The following is a 17,079-nucleotide window of genomic DNA, read 5'->3' on the forward strand; positions in this document are numbered from 1 at the left end:
CAACCAGAACTGATAAATAAAGTGAGATGAAACGAGGCAATCCATTGAGATGAAAGAACAATAATTAAAAACACATTTTTAGTGCTAATCTTGCTTGTTTGGCCGCTGATCTCGAAGGTCTATTTGTGACTGGTCCTATTTTAATATCTTCTGTTTTTTTTTTTAATATCTGTAAGATTGTTTTTAATTAAATTTCTGTATAGAGCATTTAGTAAATGTTCCCCCAAGTCCCTATTTAAGAAAACATTATTAATAATCTTAAGTCTTGCTTCAATTACTTCTCGAACTACCTGCTTTATGCCTAGGTCATTGCTAATAAAGGCGGATTTCTCAAAAAGTATTTTTCTGGCTAGGATTTTCAAATACATGGCTTCTTGAAGCAGAATCAAAAGAAGCAGCAGCAATATTAGAATCTAGACCTTTGGTGATATCATTTTTGTCCTGTTGTAGGCGTTTGTCTAATTCTGGTGAGTTCTACCTACATACTATTTGCATCAGTCACATGGTATTTGATAGATCCCTCTTTGGCGAGTAACTGGGGTTTTATCCTTACCAGAACTTTATCGGTAAATTTTTATCGAAAATTATCGGTAAATACAACATACAGATTATTTTGTGTGCAGACTTTTTGAAATCAGACTTAAGATTAATAACAATGTTTCGTTAAATAAGGACTTGGGGGAGTATTCACTAAATGTACTATGTACAAATTTAATTAAAAACGATCCTACAAAATATTCGAAAAACCAGTAGATATTAATTTCATTTTAGTTTTATTGATCGTATGTTTTTATAAATTTTTCTTCTTCTATATATTTATGTTTTGCTGATAACGGCCCTTGGACATAGGGCCAAAATATTCATTTAAATTAGATTTCCATTGTCTTACGAATAGAATTCCCTATTGTTTATCATGTTTTTGATGTTTTGTGATGGAAAGGCAGTGTTGTCTTCGTTACTATTTACATAAGGGCTGACAAAGCAGTGAACCAAAACTCCTGCCGAGCGTCCGATAATTGCTTCAAAGTCTCGATACAGAAACCCCTATTAAAATTCATCGTAGACCTGCTCTTGCTATTAAAGACTTGAGAAGACTTGAGCCCAAGCTATATTTTCTATTTACCATTTGGTGTTTGGTATCTTTTATAACATAATTTCCCAAAATAAGTTTTCAGATAGCTTAAAAACACGTTTAGTCTCGCATTTGTCGTATACTGTACGCGGGTGGGCCTCCAAAATATCTCCTTTTCTTTGAAGGCCATCAGATACCCCCAAAAAACCCGTATGTGAACCCTTGTTCCCCCCTCCAATCCAAATTCTGAAATTTCGCCCATGCTCATCAGATTAAGATGTGAATTAATTGATTGATTGTTAGAAATTTCTAACAATCCATTTTTTCTAACAAAAATTCCATTTTTCCAAAAAAAAGTAAAGACCTCCTCTTACGAGTGCAAAAAGTTGAATCATTAAAATGTTTTGATATTAAAATCTGAAAACAGCAAAACTCATTTATCAAATAGCTTAGCCTGATGATAACGTATATTTTTTTCTTATTCCTAAAATCGCGACAACAGGTATAATTAAACACCTCATTTGCCACTAGTCTTTTACCGAGGTTTTAGACGACTGTTGGACCTTCTTTTGAAAACAAAGACACTTTTAGGGATAACTTCTTCATGAAGATCATTCCAGTTCGAAGTAAAAAGTCGACTGAAGCTTTTCTTTATTCAAATATTTTATTTTGGATCGTGCTTTGAGCCAAGCTGTGACCCTTTATGTCTGTCTTGACTGTTTGACAATGGGGGCGCAATACGAGAAAGGTCGAGAAAAGGATGGGAATTTACGTAATTATAGAAAATAGCCATCGACACTACATCAAACCTTTCACTAGCAGACTGGAGAGAGTCGTGGGGAATGAACGAACCGGCTCTACTAGTCCTACTTTGTATTTTTTGGAGTGGTGCCAACGACTTTTTTGGAGCACCAGCATATAGCGGACATCCATACTCGTTGGGTTGGATGTAAGGCTTACAAAGTTGGTAATCATCCTGAACGGCTCTTGCAGAAAAGGGGGGTCCCCAGCTTTCTTGTGCACATTTCTGCTTCAAGGGTTTTACAAATTCTTTTTTTTCTTTTTTGTGCATTAATAAAGTTATTTCTCTCTCTCTAAAAAAAGAAACATGTACTGTCAACATTTTTATTTTTGCACAGCAAAGAAAAATGATGAACAAAATATCAATCGGGGAAATTCACATTTGAATTCAGTTTTATATTAAGGGCGTGGTTTTTTGGTTGAATTATCTGCATTGGATCAATACTTCCAACAAAACTTAAAAGGATAGCCTTCCTTCCTGCACCAATGAAAGGAACTAAAAACAAAATATTTTCTTTTTGATGCGATGAGACAGAAAAAGAAAACTTCTCTATAGAATCAGTGCAATTCTCGAGCAGTTCTTCCCAGCTTTGATTTAAATTACTGATTTAAGTACTATTTGAATATTGGAAAATTGACCTGCAAATAATTAATTGTCTTTCAGATATACAATTTCTCACGTTGTTTAATTTGTACTTAAGTTAGTATTAGATTTATTTCAGTGCTGATTCCAAGAAGAAACTACAATGTTAAATTGGGGAAAAAATTCCACGGCGAGATAAGGAAACTAACTAGAAATTATTTGAAAAAAAAAGATGTGGAAAACAGGATTTTGAAATTATATTATTTAAACACTGTAATTACTGACATTTGAATATCATTTGAATATTACATTTATTACATTTATTGAATATTACATTTATTACATAATATTACATTGAATATTACATTTATTTCAGTGTTGATTCCAAGAAGAAATTACAATGTTAAATTGGGGAAAAAATTCCACGGCGAGATAAGGAAACTAACTAGAAAATTATTTGAAAAAAAAGATGTGGAAAAGAAGATTTTGAAATTATATTATTTAAACACTGTAATTACTGACATTTGAATATCATTTGAATATTACATTTATTACATTTATTGAATATTACATTTATTACATAATATTACATTGAATATTACATTTATTTCAGTGTTGATTCCAAGAAGAAATTACAATGTTAAATTGGAGAAAAAATTCCACGGCGAGATAAGGAAAATAACTAGAAATTATTTGAAAAAAAAAGATGTGGAAAAGAGGATTTTGAAATTATATTATTTAAACACTGTAATTACTGACATTTGAATATCATTTGAGCAATTCTTGAATAATTCGTCCCAATTTTTGAATTACAAAAATTTGAGAATAGGAAATATTGATATTTGAAGAGGCATCTTATCAAGGGTGTATTCAAGAATTCTGTTCAGGAGAGGCTTACAAATGAAACTTTACAAAATACAATAATTTTTTTTATTTATATTGTTGTTACTTTTTTACGGTTCGGACATAATTTTTGGGGGAGGGTATATCGCGTAGGCTCCCTGGATACGGTCCTGCATCTTATATACATCGATTATTCACCGTAGTTTTGATTTTTTTGAAATGTATTTTGGTTAATTTTAGATTTATTACAATAGTGATTACAAAGAAGAAATTAAATAACAGGACAAAAAAAATAACACGATGATGCTCGAAATACAAACACCGACTAAATTATAAATTAACCTGGTATTTTAATTATTTTAATTTTTGTTATATGTTTTAATTTTGAGGGGCGAAAACAATATTTAAAAAGTGCCAAAAATGAGTAAAGTGCACTGAAAATTTAAGAAACGTAGGTAACATCGTAAGATCTCGGGGTTTGAGGAGAGAGGGAGGGACAAAAGGGACACACACCGCTTGAATGCCCGACTTCACGGGTATACTATTCAATATAGATCGAGTCAAGCATATCAGGTTGTCAAAGAAAGCAAATCTGTTTTAAGGTTGTCAAATATATGGATCAGCTCAGAAAGAAAAAAAAAATCTGTACCTGTTGATTTTGGTAGTATGGGTCAATATCTTCTATAGGCACTGTTAGTAACTCTGGAGGGAAGGCAGCTGCAAACCTAACAGGCAAGGGCATACCCTGCTCTAAATTTAAATCTGGCTGTGGACCTTCATCATCATCATCTTCATCATAACGGCCCTAATAATAAAAAAAATGTTTTAGGAATGTTTTAGGGAAGAGTATCTTTGTGAAACATTTTTCTATAATGTTGATATGGTACAGTAGACACATTCCGAAATTTGTGTTTGTATGTATGACTGTTAGGCATCAGGAATTTAAAAGGCGGTATGTTAAACGGTATTAGATAGTTCGTGGTGACGAACTGTAGTAAGGAGCGACCCGGCTCAATGGTAAATAAAACTCTAAAAATAGATTTTGATACTAATAGATACATCAAAAGGATTGGATTTTTATGATGATTTTAAATATATAAGTCTCATCGAATTCAGTCTGACCTATCAAAAGTTGCGAGCCTCAGAAAATTTCCCTTAATTTGGAAAATAGGGGGAACACCCCCTAAAAGTCACAGAATTCATTTCCCCTAAAAGTCAATGCCCGCTTTTTACGCTAAATGTTTTTGCTGTTTTAAAAAGTAGATCTGAGAAAAAGAGTCGAACTTTAGCGTAAAGAGCGGGGCATTGAGGAGGGAACAGCCCCTTTCATATACGGAGTAATTTCTGTTCGTTTTAAGTTTTAATATCGGTCCTTACTTTCAGTAAAAAAAAAATTGTTTTTTAATTTATTATATAAAGAGCGAGAAAGCTAAAAAATAAGTTTAGGTTTTTTCAATGACACGATTTCGATTTTTCAAAAAAAAGTCGTTTCTACAAAATACGTTTTATCTGGAAGAAACTACACTTAATGAACACAATCCGAGCATTTTTTTTTTCCAAAAAAATAAAGGCCGATTGTGGCAAATAAAACGGAAGATATGTCAGACAGATTCCCACTGTTCTAACTAGTTGCTTGGGAATGAAAATATAGCAACGTAACTTAGTACATAAAAAAAACGAAGAAAGATTAAGTAAACAGAGACAGTAATGTGCTAATAGTAACCGAAACTCTAGTAACATTTGTTTTAACAATAATTCATAAATCCAAAAAATTGGCCTTTTAGTATTTAATTTTAAAAAACATTCTACAAAGTAAGGGTTTCAAAGAAAAGTAAACAGTTCCATCAGACCAAACATGGACAGAAATAAAGTCAAATAATCTTCCAAGCGTAAAATACGACAAATTACCATCAATAAATACATGAAACTTAAAAGACAGAAATTACAATAAATAACCAATACAAACTCAAAACGAGCAAAAACTAGCATGAGTAGCGCCAACAACCCCCATGCCTTCTCAAGACCAGAACATAATTTGGACTTCACTGAAAACAAAACACGTTTTAAGTTTTTTCACTTTTTTGACCTTAATAAATAAAAAAATTGAAGCTCTAAGGAATAAATATCAATATACGGATATTAACCTGACAATCCACGGCCATTTGTTATTTTTTTCAATATAGTGCAAATTATGTTCTGGTACTGAGAAGGCATGGGGGTTGTCAGCACTACTCATGTTAGTTTTTACTCATTTTGTGCTTGACTCAGTTATTTATTGTAATTTCTATTAGTTTTGGGTTTCATTTGAGAACGTTTCCTGTTCGTTTTGGGTTTACTATAGCTACAACCGACAACCGTATAGAAAAACAAAAGGAAACTAGGGACAAATCTTGTGGCACTTTAAGTTTTCGATATAGCTTAGGGACGTGGGTAGAGGGGCATTGGAGTCTCCTGAAATCCCAAAATATCCTGAATTTCTGAATGCTTCTCACTCAATACTTCGCCCTCGTCTCGTAAAATTCCTATGTATACGCCTGATGTACCTGAACAGTTATAGCCGGTGCATTTTGTTGAATGCTTTATCCGAATTCATCCGAATTATTGTAACTCGTTGCTGTTTCAGTTAAGTAGAAAAACATAAGGGACCTAAAACACGAAGAACAAAAAAACTAAAAGAAAACAAAATAAACTAGGATACTTTTTACCCAGTGAATAAAAAAAATACAGCAAATAGCTCCGCAAAGCCTCCACCAAGTCGTCTTTGATGCTATGACAAATTAATATGACAAAGGTGCTATGGCAAAGAATGTATCCGTGGGGAGGAGGGATATTTCCGTGGAGGTGGAGCCAGATTTCCCAGCATTATTTCAAAACGATCAGAAACTAAATAGAAAAACATTTTTTCATCTGAAAGTAAGGAGCAACAATGAACCTTAAAACGAAGGGATTGATCCACATCAACATCTTTAATACTTAATACTAAAGCTTGAATTCTGTCCCCATTCTTTAAGAACGACTCTTGAAACACTATGTTCGTTTGTAGAACAATAAGAAGCTTTTTTAAAAAGATTCTAAAAAAAACTTTGGCGTAAAGGCCAATGTATTGAGGAGGAGCAAACCACTTCATATACTCAACAATTTCCGTTCGTTCAAGGTTTTAATATTGCTCTTTACTTTCAGTTGAAACTATTTGTTTTTATTTAATTTCTGATCTTTTTTATATAATGCCAGGAAATCTGGCTCCACCTCAACGGAAACATCCCTCCTTCCCAAGGATATATTATCATGAAAATTGAATTCCGGCGACAATTTACCCCGGGCAATAAACGTAAACATCTCCACGCGTAAAACTGAGTCGACAAGGAGAAAGCAAGATATAAGAAAAAATTCGTTTAGAAATTATGACAAATTCTCCAGTGTAAAATTTGCCCTGAATAACACCCCATGGAAAATTACATCCCCATAGGAAATTATTACCGGGGAATATTCTATCAGCAGAAAATTCAAAAGAAAAAACAATATGCATAATTCCCAGTAGCAAATATCATACGTAAACAATGGGAAAATTTAGAGTAATAATTGGAGTAGTATAGTAATATCCGATTCTGCCTCACCTATGCCAACCAATTCAATTTACATCATCTTCAAATCATTATACATCATTTTAACATCAAATATTGCACATTTTGAATATTTTCCATCCCTAAATTCAAAATGAAAACAGGTCCTTGGAAATCAAATTTGGTCTTATTCTATACATTTTCACAATGTGAACCCCACCTAGATCACCCCACCAATTTATCCCATTTTTAATTAGGTTCACAACGTTTTAAATAAGTATTTCAAAATTTTAAAATTTCTCATCGTCAGCTTTAAGATCAAAAAAGGTCTTGTAAAATAAGAATTTGATGAATTTGTGAAATAAGAGTTAAATATTATATTCCTTTTTCCTATACTACAGATAAAATGTAATAATTTAATATGGTTGACTATTTAGTGGATAGTTTGATATCAATATCCAAATAATTTTTATTATCTTTATTTTTTCTTTCAATAGCCTTTAAAATCACGCCTTTATCTAGTTTTTTAAAATTTACTTTCAAGATTAACAGCTTTAGTATCAAAATACTTAGGTGCAAATACATCAAATATTTCACCTTTAAAATCAATAGTGATAACCATTTTCTTTCCACATTTAGTTGTAACATATTTTATTCCTTTAATTTTGTATTCCATTCCAATATTTAAGTATACTTTCATAATAGTTTGATTATATTTATTTTCCATTTTCATGTCACTTAGATTTTTCTCCATTTATTAGTGAATAATTTTAATAAACAAATTTTCTGAATCAGAGATAATTTTTCTTTTAATGGCCTTTGGCTTTTTTCCCAGAATTCCTTCACTGGGTTAAAAAATGATAGGAAGAAATCCAAACACGTATCACAAACAATTTGAGTGATGAAGCGTTATTTAATGAGAAGGTGTCATTAGAATTTGCATTAGCATTCTAGGAAAATGTGTTAAACTTTACAGACTTTACGAAATATTTATAACCATTTAATTTTACCTGTTTCAAATATCTTTCACAAGGAAAAATCTGTAATGTATTGTGAAATTCCTTTTCTCGTTTGAAAATTTCTTCATTAGTTAATGCACTCGAATTACGCGTAGCAAGTAATTCTAAATAGAATTGAATAAACAGTTTTATACTTAGCCTTTCTTTCTGTTATTCTTCGATTTTTTCAAGTATTTCAATCAGAACTGTCCCAAGTTTTAAAGAAGCAAGGGGTAACAGCAAAACCAGATAAACCTGAAGTACTAAATATAAATTTAGATGCTATGAAAGCATTACTAACATTTCTATAATATTAAAACTTCTACGATTAAGGAGTTTTCTAGTACTTCTTCTATTTATATTTAAAAATAAGCTTTTAATACAATTCTGTGTATCCATTCCTTTATATCTTCTTTTTATATACTCAACAAACATATGACCACAATTCACATCGTTAACATTTTGGTCCTGAGTAGAATTATAGGCAATTTGTTTATTTGAAGTCGTTAAGTAGTTGCCAATTTGATTTCCAGGTTTGATTCGAAAAAGATCGTAAAATTCTACAAAAGAGCACTTGGGATCATTGACATAAGAATTCCAATGCGTCCCAAGCGATCCCATGCAGTCAAATTGATTACACCACATTCTTTTTTCTTTATTTTACTTAGTAAGTTATCTCGAGGAAAAACAACTCAAAAATAAGGAATATGTCCAATTCATTCAATATATTTTTATTTGGCAGCGGAGTCGTACGATTTTTGACTCTTTCTGACGTTCCCCATTTTTTGGAAGCGAACATTCTTTGAATGGTGTAATCTCAGCTTAAAACACTTTTCCAGGTCTTCCACGCTGTTCAGGTACTTTAACCACTTCTACTTGTATTGTTTTGGGTCTACTTCGTTTTTTTTGGAAGCTTCAACAATCACTTCCGATCCATATCTAACAATTTTGATAGTACTAGGTAATTTTAATTACCTTTCGGTAAACTTCTCGGTAATGTTAAACCTTCATCTTTAGAGTTTGAAAAATCAGTAATTTTGTCAATAATTTTATTTCCAGTATATGTACCTAATGCAGCAACACTACTTGTTAGAATATATTTACCAACTAGCTGTTGGTAAATTTTAAACATACAACCTTTCGGTAAACTTCTCGGTAATGTTAAACCTTCATCTTTAGAGTTTGAAAAATCAGTAATTTTGTCAATAATTTTATTTCCAGTATATGTACCTAATGCAGCAACACTACTTGTTAGAATATATTTACCAACTACCTGTTGGTAAATTTTAAACATACAACCTTTCGGTAAACTTCTCGGTAATGTTAAACCTTCATCTTTAGAGTTTGAAAAATCAGTAATTTTGTCAATAATTTTATTTCCAGTATATGTACCTAATGCAGCAACACTACTTGTTAGAATATCTTTACTAATTGCAGCTGCTAATGGTATCAAAATGGAAGTAAGCCACCATTTTGAATCAGTTGATGATATGATCTAATCATATAAACATCTTTACTCTTTATTTTCACTTGGTCGATTTGTTCAATTTTTTTCTTTAAAGCAATAGTTTAACAGTTTTTTCACCAACAATAATGTTTTCTATTCGAATTCGTCAATTTTCTTTTTTATTAAAACATCTGTTTATTTTTACTTTTTGAAGAGAAGATAAATGAAATGTTTGTTCAATAAAGTTAGCTTTTTTATGTTTCAAATTCATCAAAAAGAGATAAGAACGGTAATATTGGATGATTTTGAGGAAGTTGATTGAAGGATAAATCAATATCACATAATTCATTTTCATTTTTATATTTTTAAATCTTGGTCATGTATCTTTTATGAAGTAATAGTTTAACAGGTTGACGTTCATTCACTTTTGTATGCGTGACTCGCACTTAAAATTTTTGTTTTGCATCGAAACACGTTTAATTTTTTGGTTTTGAAATTTTGATAAATAAATTGTATGCTCTTCCATGTATTAGATAATTATTTTTATAGACAAAATTCCAAGTTAAAAATTTTCCTAACACTCTTTTCAAAAAAATTCACAGGTTTGATTTTTACTTCAAACTTCCTTTCATTCTCTTTCGAATCGCTTCCTCAAAATCTTTTTTCTATATAATTACTATAATATTTTCAAAATTGTCTAAACATTCAGATAACTGCATAAAGTTTACCGAGCATACAAATAGGGCTGAAAAATTAACGGCATCTTCAGCATTTCGGGGGTTTGCAAAATTTGCAATTCTTCTATTTTCTGCATTAATATTACCTTTTGTTACTTTTAAGGTATTTTTTATAAATAGTCCTTTGTCATCAACTCTAGTCAATCTATTGTCAGGTGATAGACAAATTTTAGTATGCTTGCTAATATCATCGTTTAATATTAGATTCTTTAGAGTTTCACCTTTAATAATATCTTGTCTAGAAATCGCTTAACCTTGAAAGATTATCTGCATCTGCACCATTTTCAGAGTTAGTAATATTTTCAATTCTTCTTTTTTCCATATTTACATCTTCTTATGTTACTTTCAGGGAATTTTTTACTAATAGTCCTTTCTCATCAACTCTAGTCAACATATAATCAGGTATTGATAACATTCAGTTAATCTATAAATATCCTCACTTAAATACTGATTTGTTAGAATTTGTTGGTTTAATAACTTACCCCTTGAAACCAACAAAAATAGTTTTAATATTTTGTAAATTCATAGCATCATTCTCTGATTCTGAATCGCCTAGATTAGTTAATTGTTTAAATTGTAAATCAAGATTACCACTGTCATCCAGTAATTTTATTTCGTTACTTGTATACTTCCGAAAATTACTTTCTAAGCTTCCAAACTTATTCACTTAGTATACATAAATTTTATTCAGCGATTATAAAAGTTCTTTCTGTACTTGAGAGATTAATCTTTATTTTTAAGTGAATTAGTCAAAATCCATGATTCATTTTTGCAAGATTAAAGTAAACGATGTTTTTTTCTTTTTTCAAGTCAGATGCATGGTTTTGTCTGATTCTATCAAATTCTTTTAGATTACAACATTTGAAAAATGCAAAATAGCTACAGTTTATAATTTTTGGCGTATCAAAACAGCTCAGAGACATAGAGATTATTGATGTATTTTGTTTTCTACCTGTCTAGAATAAATGCTCAATTTTTTCGGACCTTTTCTGTTACCAATTCGTCAAAGATAACTAAATTTTGACACTTTTGATCTCGGTTACCTACATCCATAATATCACTTTTATCATTACTCGCATTAAAAAGACCCATGCATTTTGTTCTTCCAAAAAATTCATGTTAATGCTGTAGATCTTTTTCAAGATCTACATTTTTTATTTTTTTATTTTTTTCCGCATTCATATACTTTAAATGGTTAATCTTCATAATTTCAACTGTGAAGCTTGCTTTGAAACTTATAGCTTTGAAGCTTATACCTTTGAGGCTTATAGCTATGAAGCTTATAGCTTTGAAGCGTATAGCTTAACTTTAATGAAGAAGCTTAACTTTAATACCTAACTAGCTTAACTATGATGCCTTAATTAGTTTAATAATATTTTAACTTGCGTATAGCTTCCAGGTATTAAATCTCCAGGGTACCATGTGTATATTATTTTTCAAAACATTTCACATTATTATTTTCATTAACATGAAACATTATATGTACATTATTTTCAAAACATTTGATGTGGAATGCTATAGAAAGGCAATATCTTCCAACCAATCGAAACGAATATATCTACGAGCTAAAAATCACCATAACTGATCAATTAGGTAGATTTTTAAATCTGAATGGAGAAAATATTGAATATGTTTCGGATTTGAAAAAAGTTTAATGAAATTATTTAATTAAATTTATCTCTAATAACTGTTAACCAATAAAAAATATTTATTTTATACAAGACAGTACGGTAGCGAGATTGGTAGTTTCTTTTAAAATATTACCAATTATCAATTATTAAAGATATCCATAAAAAGTATAAAAGATGAAGCTCGTTCCATGCATAACCCTATGACTAAATCTCGACTGAAATTATTTAAAAATAGAGCGATTGAACATGGAAAATATTGGATAAATTATAACCAAAAAGGGTTAAATGATGTGAGATCTCTAAAAGATAAAGTTTCAAATATTAAGAGAAATTTCAATAAACATCTTGATGAGGAGAGGAAAAGCTTATGGGATGCAGTGATTTTTGGGAAGGGACTTAATCTAGATCCCCAGTGATGCTCTTGTTGACACCCTCAGTGACAACCGAAGATCCACTTCTACTGTTTGAAAATCTTTTGAAGTTTATTTAATAGTTTTTTCTGCTTATAAGTTGCAGTGAACCACGTTGTTGCTCCTTATTGGGAAATATTTAAAAACCGTATTATTGACAAATCTACGACTAAAGATAAATGTACAGAAATTAGATAAAACAATGTGAGTGTCTCTTAACAATTAAATTATAATTTCAGTTTAAAAGATGTGGAACCTTGGATTCTTCAAAGTGATAGTAACCTTTATACAATATCAAAAACACTACAATTAAATGGAACCAATATGCGAAAAAATGATGACGTTATTTAAGCAAATAATGGATTTAATTTGTTCAGAAATCCTGAATATAGTATCAATGGAGTATGTATTGAAATTATTTGATGTAGGTATAACAACTACAGTTAAAAATTGTTAGAATTTTAAACGTGTATAGTCGAAGTGCAGCTACTAATATGTTTTGGTATGACGATAAAACCCAATCCGTGATTTCATTAAAACAGAAAATGAATTTGAAAGCAGTCTTACAGCTGTTGCAGCAGGTAGTAGAACCATTGAAACAAAATGAAATATCGCTTTTAATAGTGCTTTATTTAAAAGACTGAATTAAAATCATAAGAAGTCACGTGGTTATAATGCATTTACCATTATCACAATTATTTAGATTTTTTCAAAATTTTCATCGTCTTTTAGAGGCGTTACACGTCAAATTATATTAAAAAGAAACGATTTCTCCCATATGATTATAAAATCAGGAGCTCCAAATTTTAAAGTAGATGCAATGCATTTATCATGGATGTTAACGGTATTGCTTCCCAGTTTACCCATAACGACTCAATTAGAAGCTGGATTAACGAAGAAGGATTCAATTTTTATAGTTGGGATACAAACATAAAAATGTTGATAGTGGAACAATTGTAAGTTACAATGATTTTAAAAACAAATATATCCTTGATTTTGCTTTATGTTTCAAAGTATGAATCAGAAAATTATCGAAGTGGATCAACTGCTGATATAGAAATTAAACTTTTATTGGATCAAGTATCTGCTAATCCATATAACATTTACTGCGTTATGATCTTAGAAAGAAAAACAATCATGGAGGTCATTGATAGTGAAATATATGTTAATACATAAATTATTTTCGATTTGGAAATTTGTTAATGAAATTAGTAACTACCAAATGGAGAAACTTATAAGCGAAATTAAAATGGAAAATAAATATATTCGAACTATTACGAAAGAACATTTAAAAATTGGAATGGGATACACGATCAAAGGAATGAAATGTATTACAACTAAATATGGAAAAGAAATCGTTATTATTATTTGTTTTAAATGCAAAATGTTTGATCTATTTGTAACTAAGCGTTTTTGATTCTAAAGCAGCTGATCCTGAAGAGAAATTACAAAAAATTAAATAAAGTTATGATTCTAAAGGTTATTGAAAGAAAATAAAATTAAAGACGATAAAAATTATTTAGATATTAAAATCAGACTATCCACTAAATATTAAATCATATTAAATTATTTCATTTTATCAGTAGCATAGGAAGAATGGAATATAATTACACAATTTTTTTAAATTACATAAAAAATCCTTATTTCACAAGTCCTGTTTTGATCATGAGACTCAGGATGGGAAATTATAAAAATGTCGAGAATCCTCGTTTAAAATGCTGTGAACAAAATTAAAAATGCGGCAAACTGATGGCGTGATCTAGTTATGGTTTAAAACCATTATTCACATTTTGAAAAGTATAAAAATGAAACCAAATTTGACTTCAAAGGAACCTGATTTCATGTCGAATGTAGGGGTAGAAAATGCCCAAAATGTGCAGTATTTGATGTTAATATGATGTAAAATAGTATGTAAATTGATGTGGTGATCCAGGTGACGTAGAAACCTAATTTACTGCACTACTTAGCTACTTTAACAAATAATAGATTTAATCTGTTCAGAAATGGTGGATTTATTATCAATGGAATATGCATTGAAAGCATTGATTATGTAGATGTCACGACTACTGTTAAAAATGTATTAGAATTTTCAGATGACTATAGTCGAAGCGCAGCTACTAATATGTTTCGGTATGAAGATAAAACCCAATCCGGTCATTCCTTTAAAGCAGAAAACGAGTTTGAAAGCACTTTTTCACCTATTGCAACAAATGGTGGAACCATTAAAACAAAACTAGATAACACTTTAAATAGTAATTAATAAAAAAAAAGATACGTGGTTAGTATGTATCCATCATTATCACGATTAGTTTTTTAGGATTTTGTCAAGATATTAATTGTGTTTTTAGAGCCATTACACATCAAATTTTATTGAAAGAAACAATTTTTCCAGTATGATTATAAAATCTGGATATGAAAATTTTGAAGTAGATGTAATGCATTTATCATGGACGTTACCAGTATTACATCCCAGTTTACCCATAGTGACACAATTAGAAGCTAGATTAACAAAGATGGCAGAACAATTACAAGCAAAATTAGGTAAGGGCAGCTCATTTAAATTAAGATGGGAAGCGTTTACTTCATATAAAAGTGATAATAAAGCGGATAAAGAATTAACATGAAGGGTTTTCAGTAAACGCTAAAATACAATTCAAATTGTTGTTATGTTACAGAAATCTAAAAAAGATAACATTTATACGCAAAAAAATATGGTATTTGACCATAAAAACGCTGATAGAATATCCACAAAAAGATTTTAAATGTGATTTCAGTGATGCTAATGAAAATTATTCTACCGCTTATTAACGAATTTTGCAATAAGTATATATACAAAAATGTTGATAGTGGAACAATTGTAAGGTACAATGATTTTAAAACAGTATATCATTTATTTTTTTTATATTTCAAAGTATGAATCGAATATCTATCAAAGTGGATCAACGATTGTTATAGAAATTAAACTTTAATTAGATCAATTACCTGCTAATCCATATAACATTTATTAACTATTCTGGAATAAACTATTATTATTATTATTATTATTATAACATGAGTTGCGTTATATTTTCAGAAAGAAAAGCAATTATGGAAGTCATTGATAGTAAATTGTATGTTAATATATAAATAGTTCTCGATTTCGAAATTTGTTTCATAAAATTATTTACTATTAAATGGAGAATTTTTTAAGCGAAATGAAAAATACAAACATATTAAAAATATAAACCATCTTTTCTTAGAATGCTAAGGGACTCCATCTAATCAAATAACGCGTCATTACTCAAACTATTTCTGACGCAGGTTTGGACTTATTCCCAGAATTTTTTCACTAGATGAAAAAATTCTGGGAAGAAAGCCAAATGTAATTAAAAGAAAAATTATTTCTGATTCCGAAAATTTGTTTAATATAATTATTTACTAATAAATGGAGACACTTTTAGGCGAGATGAAACTAGACAATAAATATAATCGAACTATTAAGAAAGAAGACTTAGACACTGGAATGGAATACACGATTAAAGGAATAAAATATTTTACAACTAAATATGGAGAGCAAATCGATATTATTATTGATTTTAAAGGTAAATTCGTTGATCTATTTGTGCCGAAGCATTTTGACTCTACAGCTGCTGATCCTGACAAGAAATTTAAATAATTAGATAAAAATATGATTTCGAAGCTTATTGAAAGAAATAAGATAATAAAAATTATTTAGACATTGATATCAAACTATCCACTAACTATTCATCCACTAAATAATATTAAATTATTACTTCTTCTCAGTAGTATAGAAAAAATGATATATATAATTAAATTCTCATTTCACAAATTCATCAAATTTTTTATTCCACAACACCTTTTTCGATCTTAAGGCTCAGGACGGGAAACTGTGAAAATTTGAAAATTCTTCATTTAAAATGGTGTGAGCTTGGGAGTAAATTGATGGGGTGATAAAGGTGCTAGAACACGTCTTCACATTGTGAAAAAGTATAAAATGAGACCAAATTTGATTTCCAAGGACCTGTTTTCATTTTGAATATAGGGATGGAAAATCTTCAAAATGTGCAGTATTTGATGTTAAAATGATATAAAAGGAACTAAAAATGATTTAAATTGAATGGGGAGATCTGGGTCAGGCAGAATTGGCAATTACTGTATTACAAATGAGCAATTGAATCGGTTACAGTTGTCCTCCTGCTCATTTAGTACACTCTCTTTCTCTTTTTCCTTCTGTCTCTTTTTTCTTTTTTCCATTTTCTTATTAGTAAATTTATACATACTATGTGTTTAATAGTTCAATAGTTTAATATTAAGAGTTTCATTTTATGTTCCCCCTCCTTACAGGGTATGGAGGCTTTGCGGGGTTTTGAGATGGAGCCGTTAATTTTTTTATTTGGTTTAGACATATCTTATCTTACAGGTCTGCCGTATTTTTGGCGCTTAGTTCCATGGGGATACAATATCTATCCTACAATTTATTTGCTTATTATGCTACAATTTGCTACAAATTATTTGAAGATTAAAATTGATTAAAAAACCAGCGAATAGTTTTTCCAGTGTATAACGAGCAAATATCTTAATTCCTTAGAAAGTCCACGTTAAACCAGGTCTTGCAACCTTAACCTTTTATATGTTTGAGCTAAAACTTAAATATCTAGCTCAACTAAACAAGTTAAACTTAGCTTAAACATGTTTGACGTGTTAAACTTAGACAAACATGTTTTAACAAAGATCATTTTGTGAAGTGATTGCGTGCATTTAAGAAAAAAAGCCAAGATAAAAAAAAAGTTCTTCACACGTTCTTCATTCTGCTTAAAAGGGTTGGCTTTACCCAATATTTTAAGTATTTTAAGTCCCTCGCACAACTGTCTTGGAATATCTTTTAAGAGCTTGATAGAAGAAGTGGTAACTTTAAATTCTCAAACTTACTTTCGTGTGAGAAATATGTCCTCAAATTGTCAAACCTAGCAAAATGTGTTGCCAAGAATATATATGCG

The 17,079-nt window shown here is 30.1% G+C and overlaps 1 protein-coding gene across 11 annotated transcripts in view; it reads right to left on the reverse strand.

Annotated features, from left to right (window-relative positions):
* The window catches only part of LOC136041019 (sodium channel protein para-like), a 592,014-nt gene that overhangs the window by 540,182 nt on the left and 34,753 nt on the right, over positions 1–17,079 (reverse strand). For all 11 annotated transcript variants that reach the window (XM_065725536.1, XM_065725532.1, XM_065725534.1 and 8 more), the window contains exon 3: positions 3,949–4,104. In XM_065725536.1, coding sequence (XP_065581608.1) covers positions 3,949–4,104 — 156 coding nt within the window. The remainder of the gene's footprint in view (positions 1–3,948; positions 4,105–17,079) is intronic.

The sequence above is a fragment of the Artemia franciscana genome, chromosome 21 (assembly GCF_032884065.1).
Source record: "Artemia franciscana chromosome 21, ASM3288406v1, whole genome shotgun sequence".
Taxonomy (NCBI): domain Eukaryota; kingdom Metazoa; phylum Arthropoda; class Branchiopoda; order Anostraca; family Artemiidae; genus Artemia; species Artemia franciscana.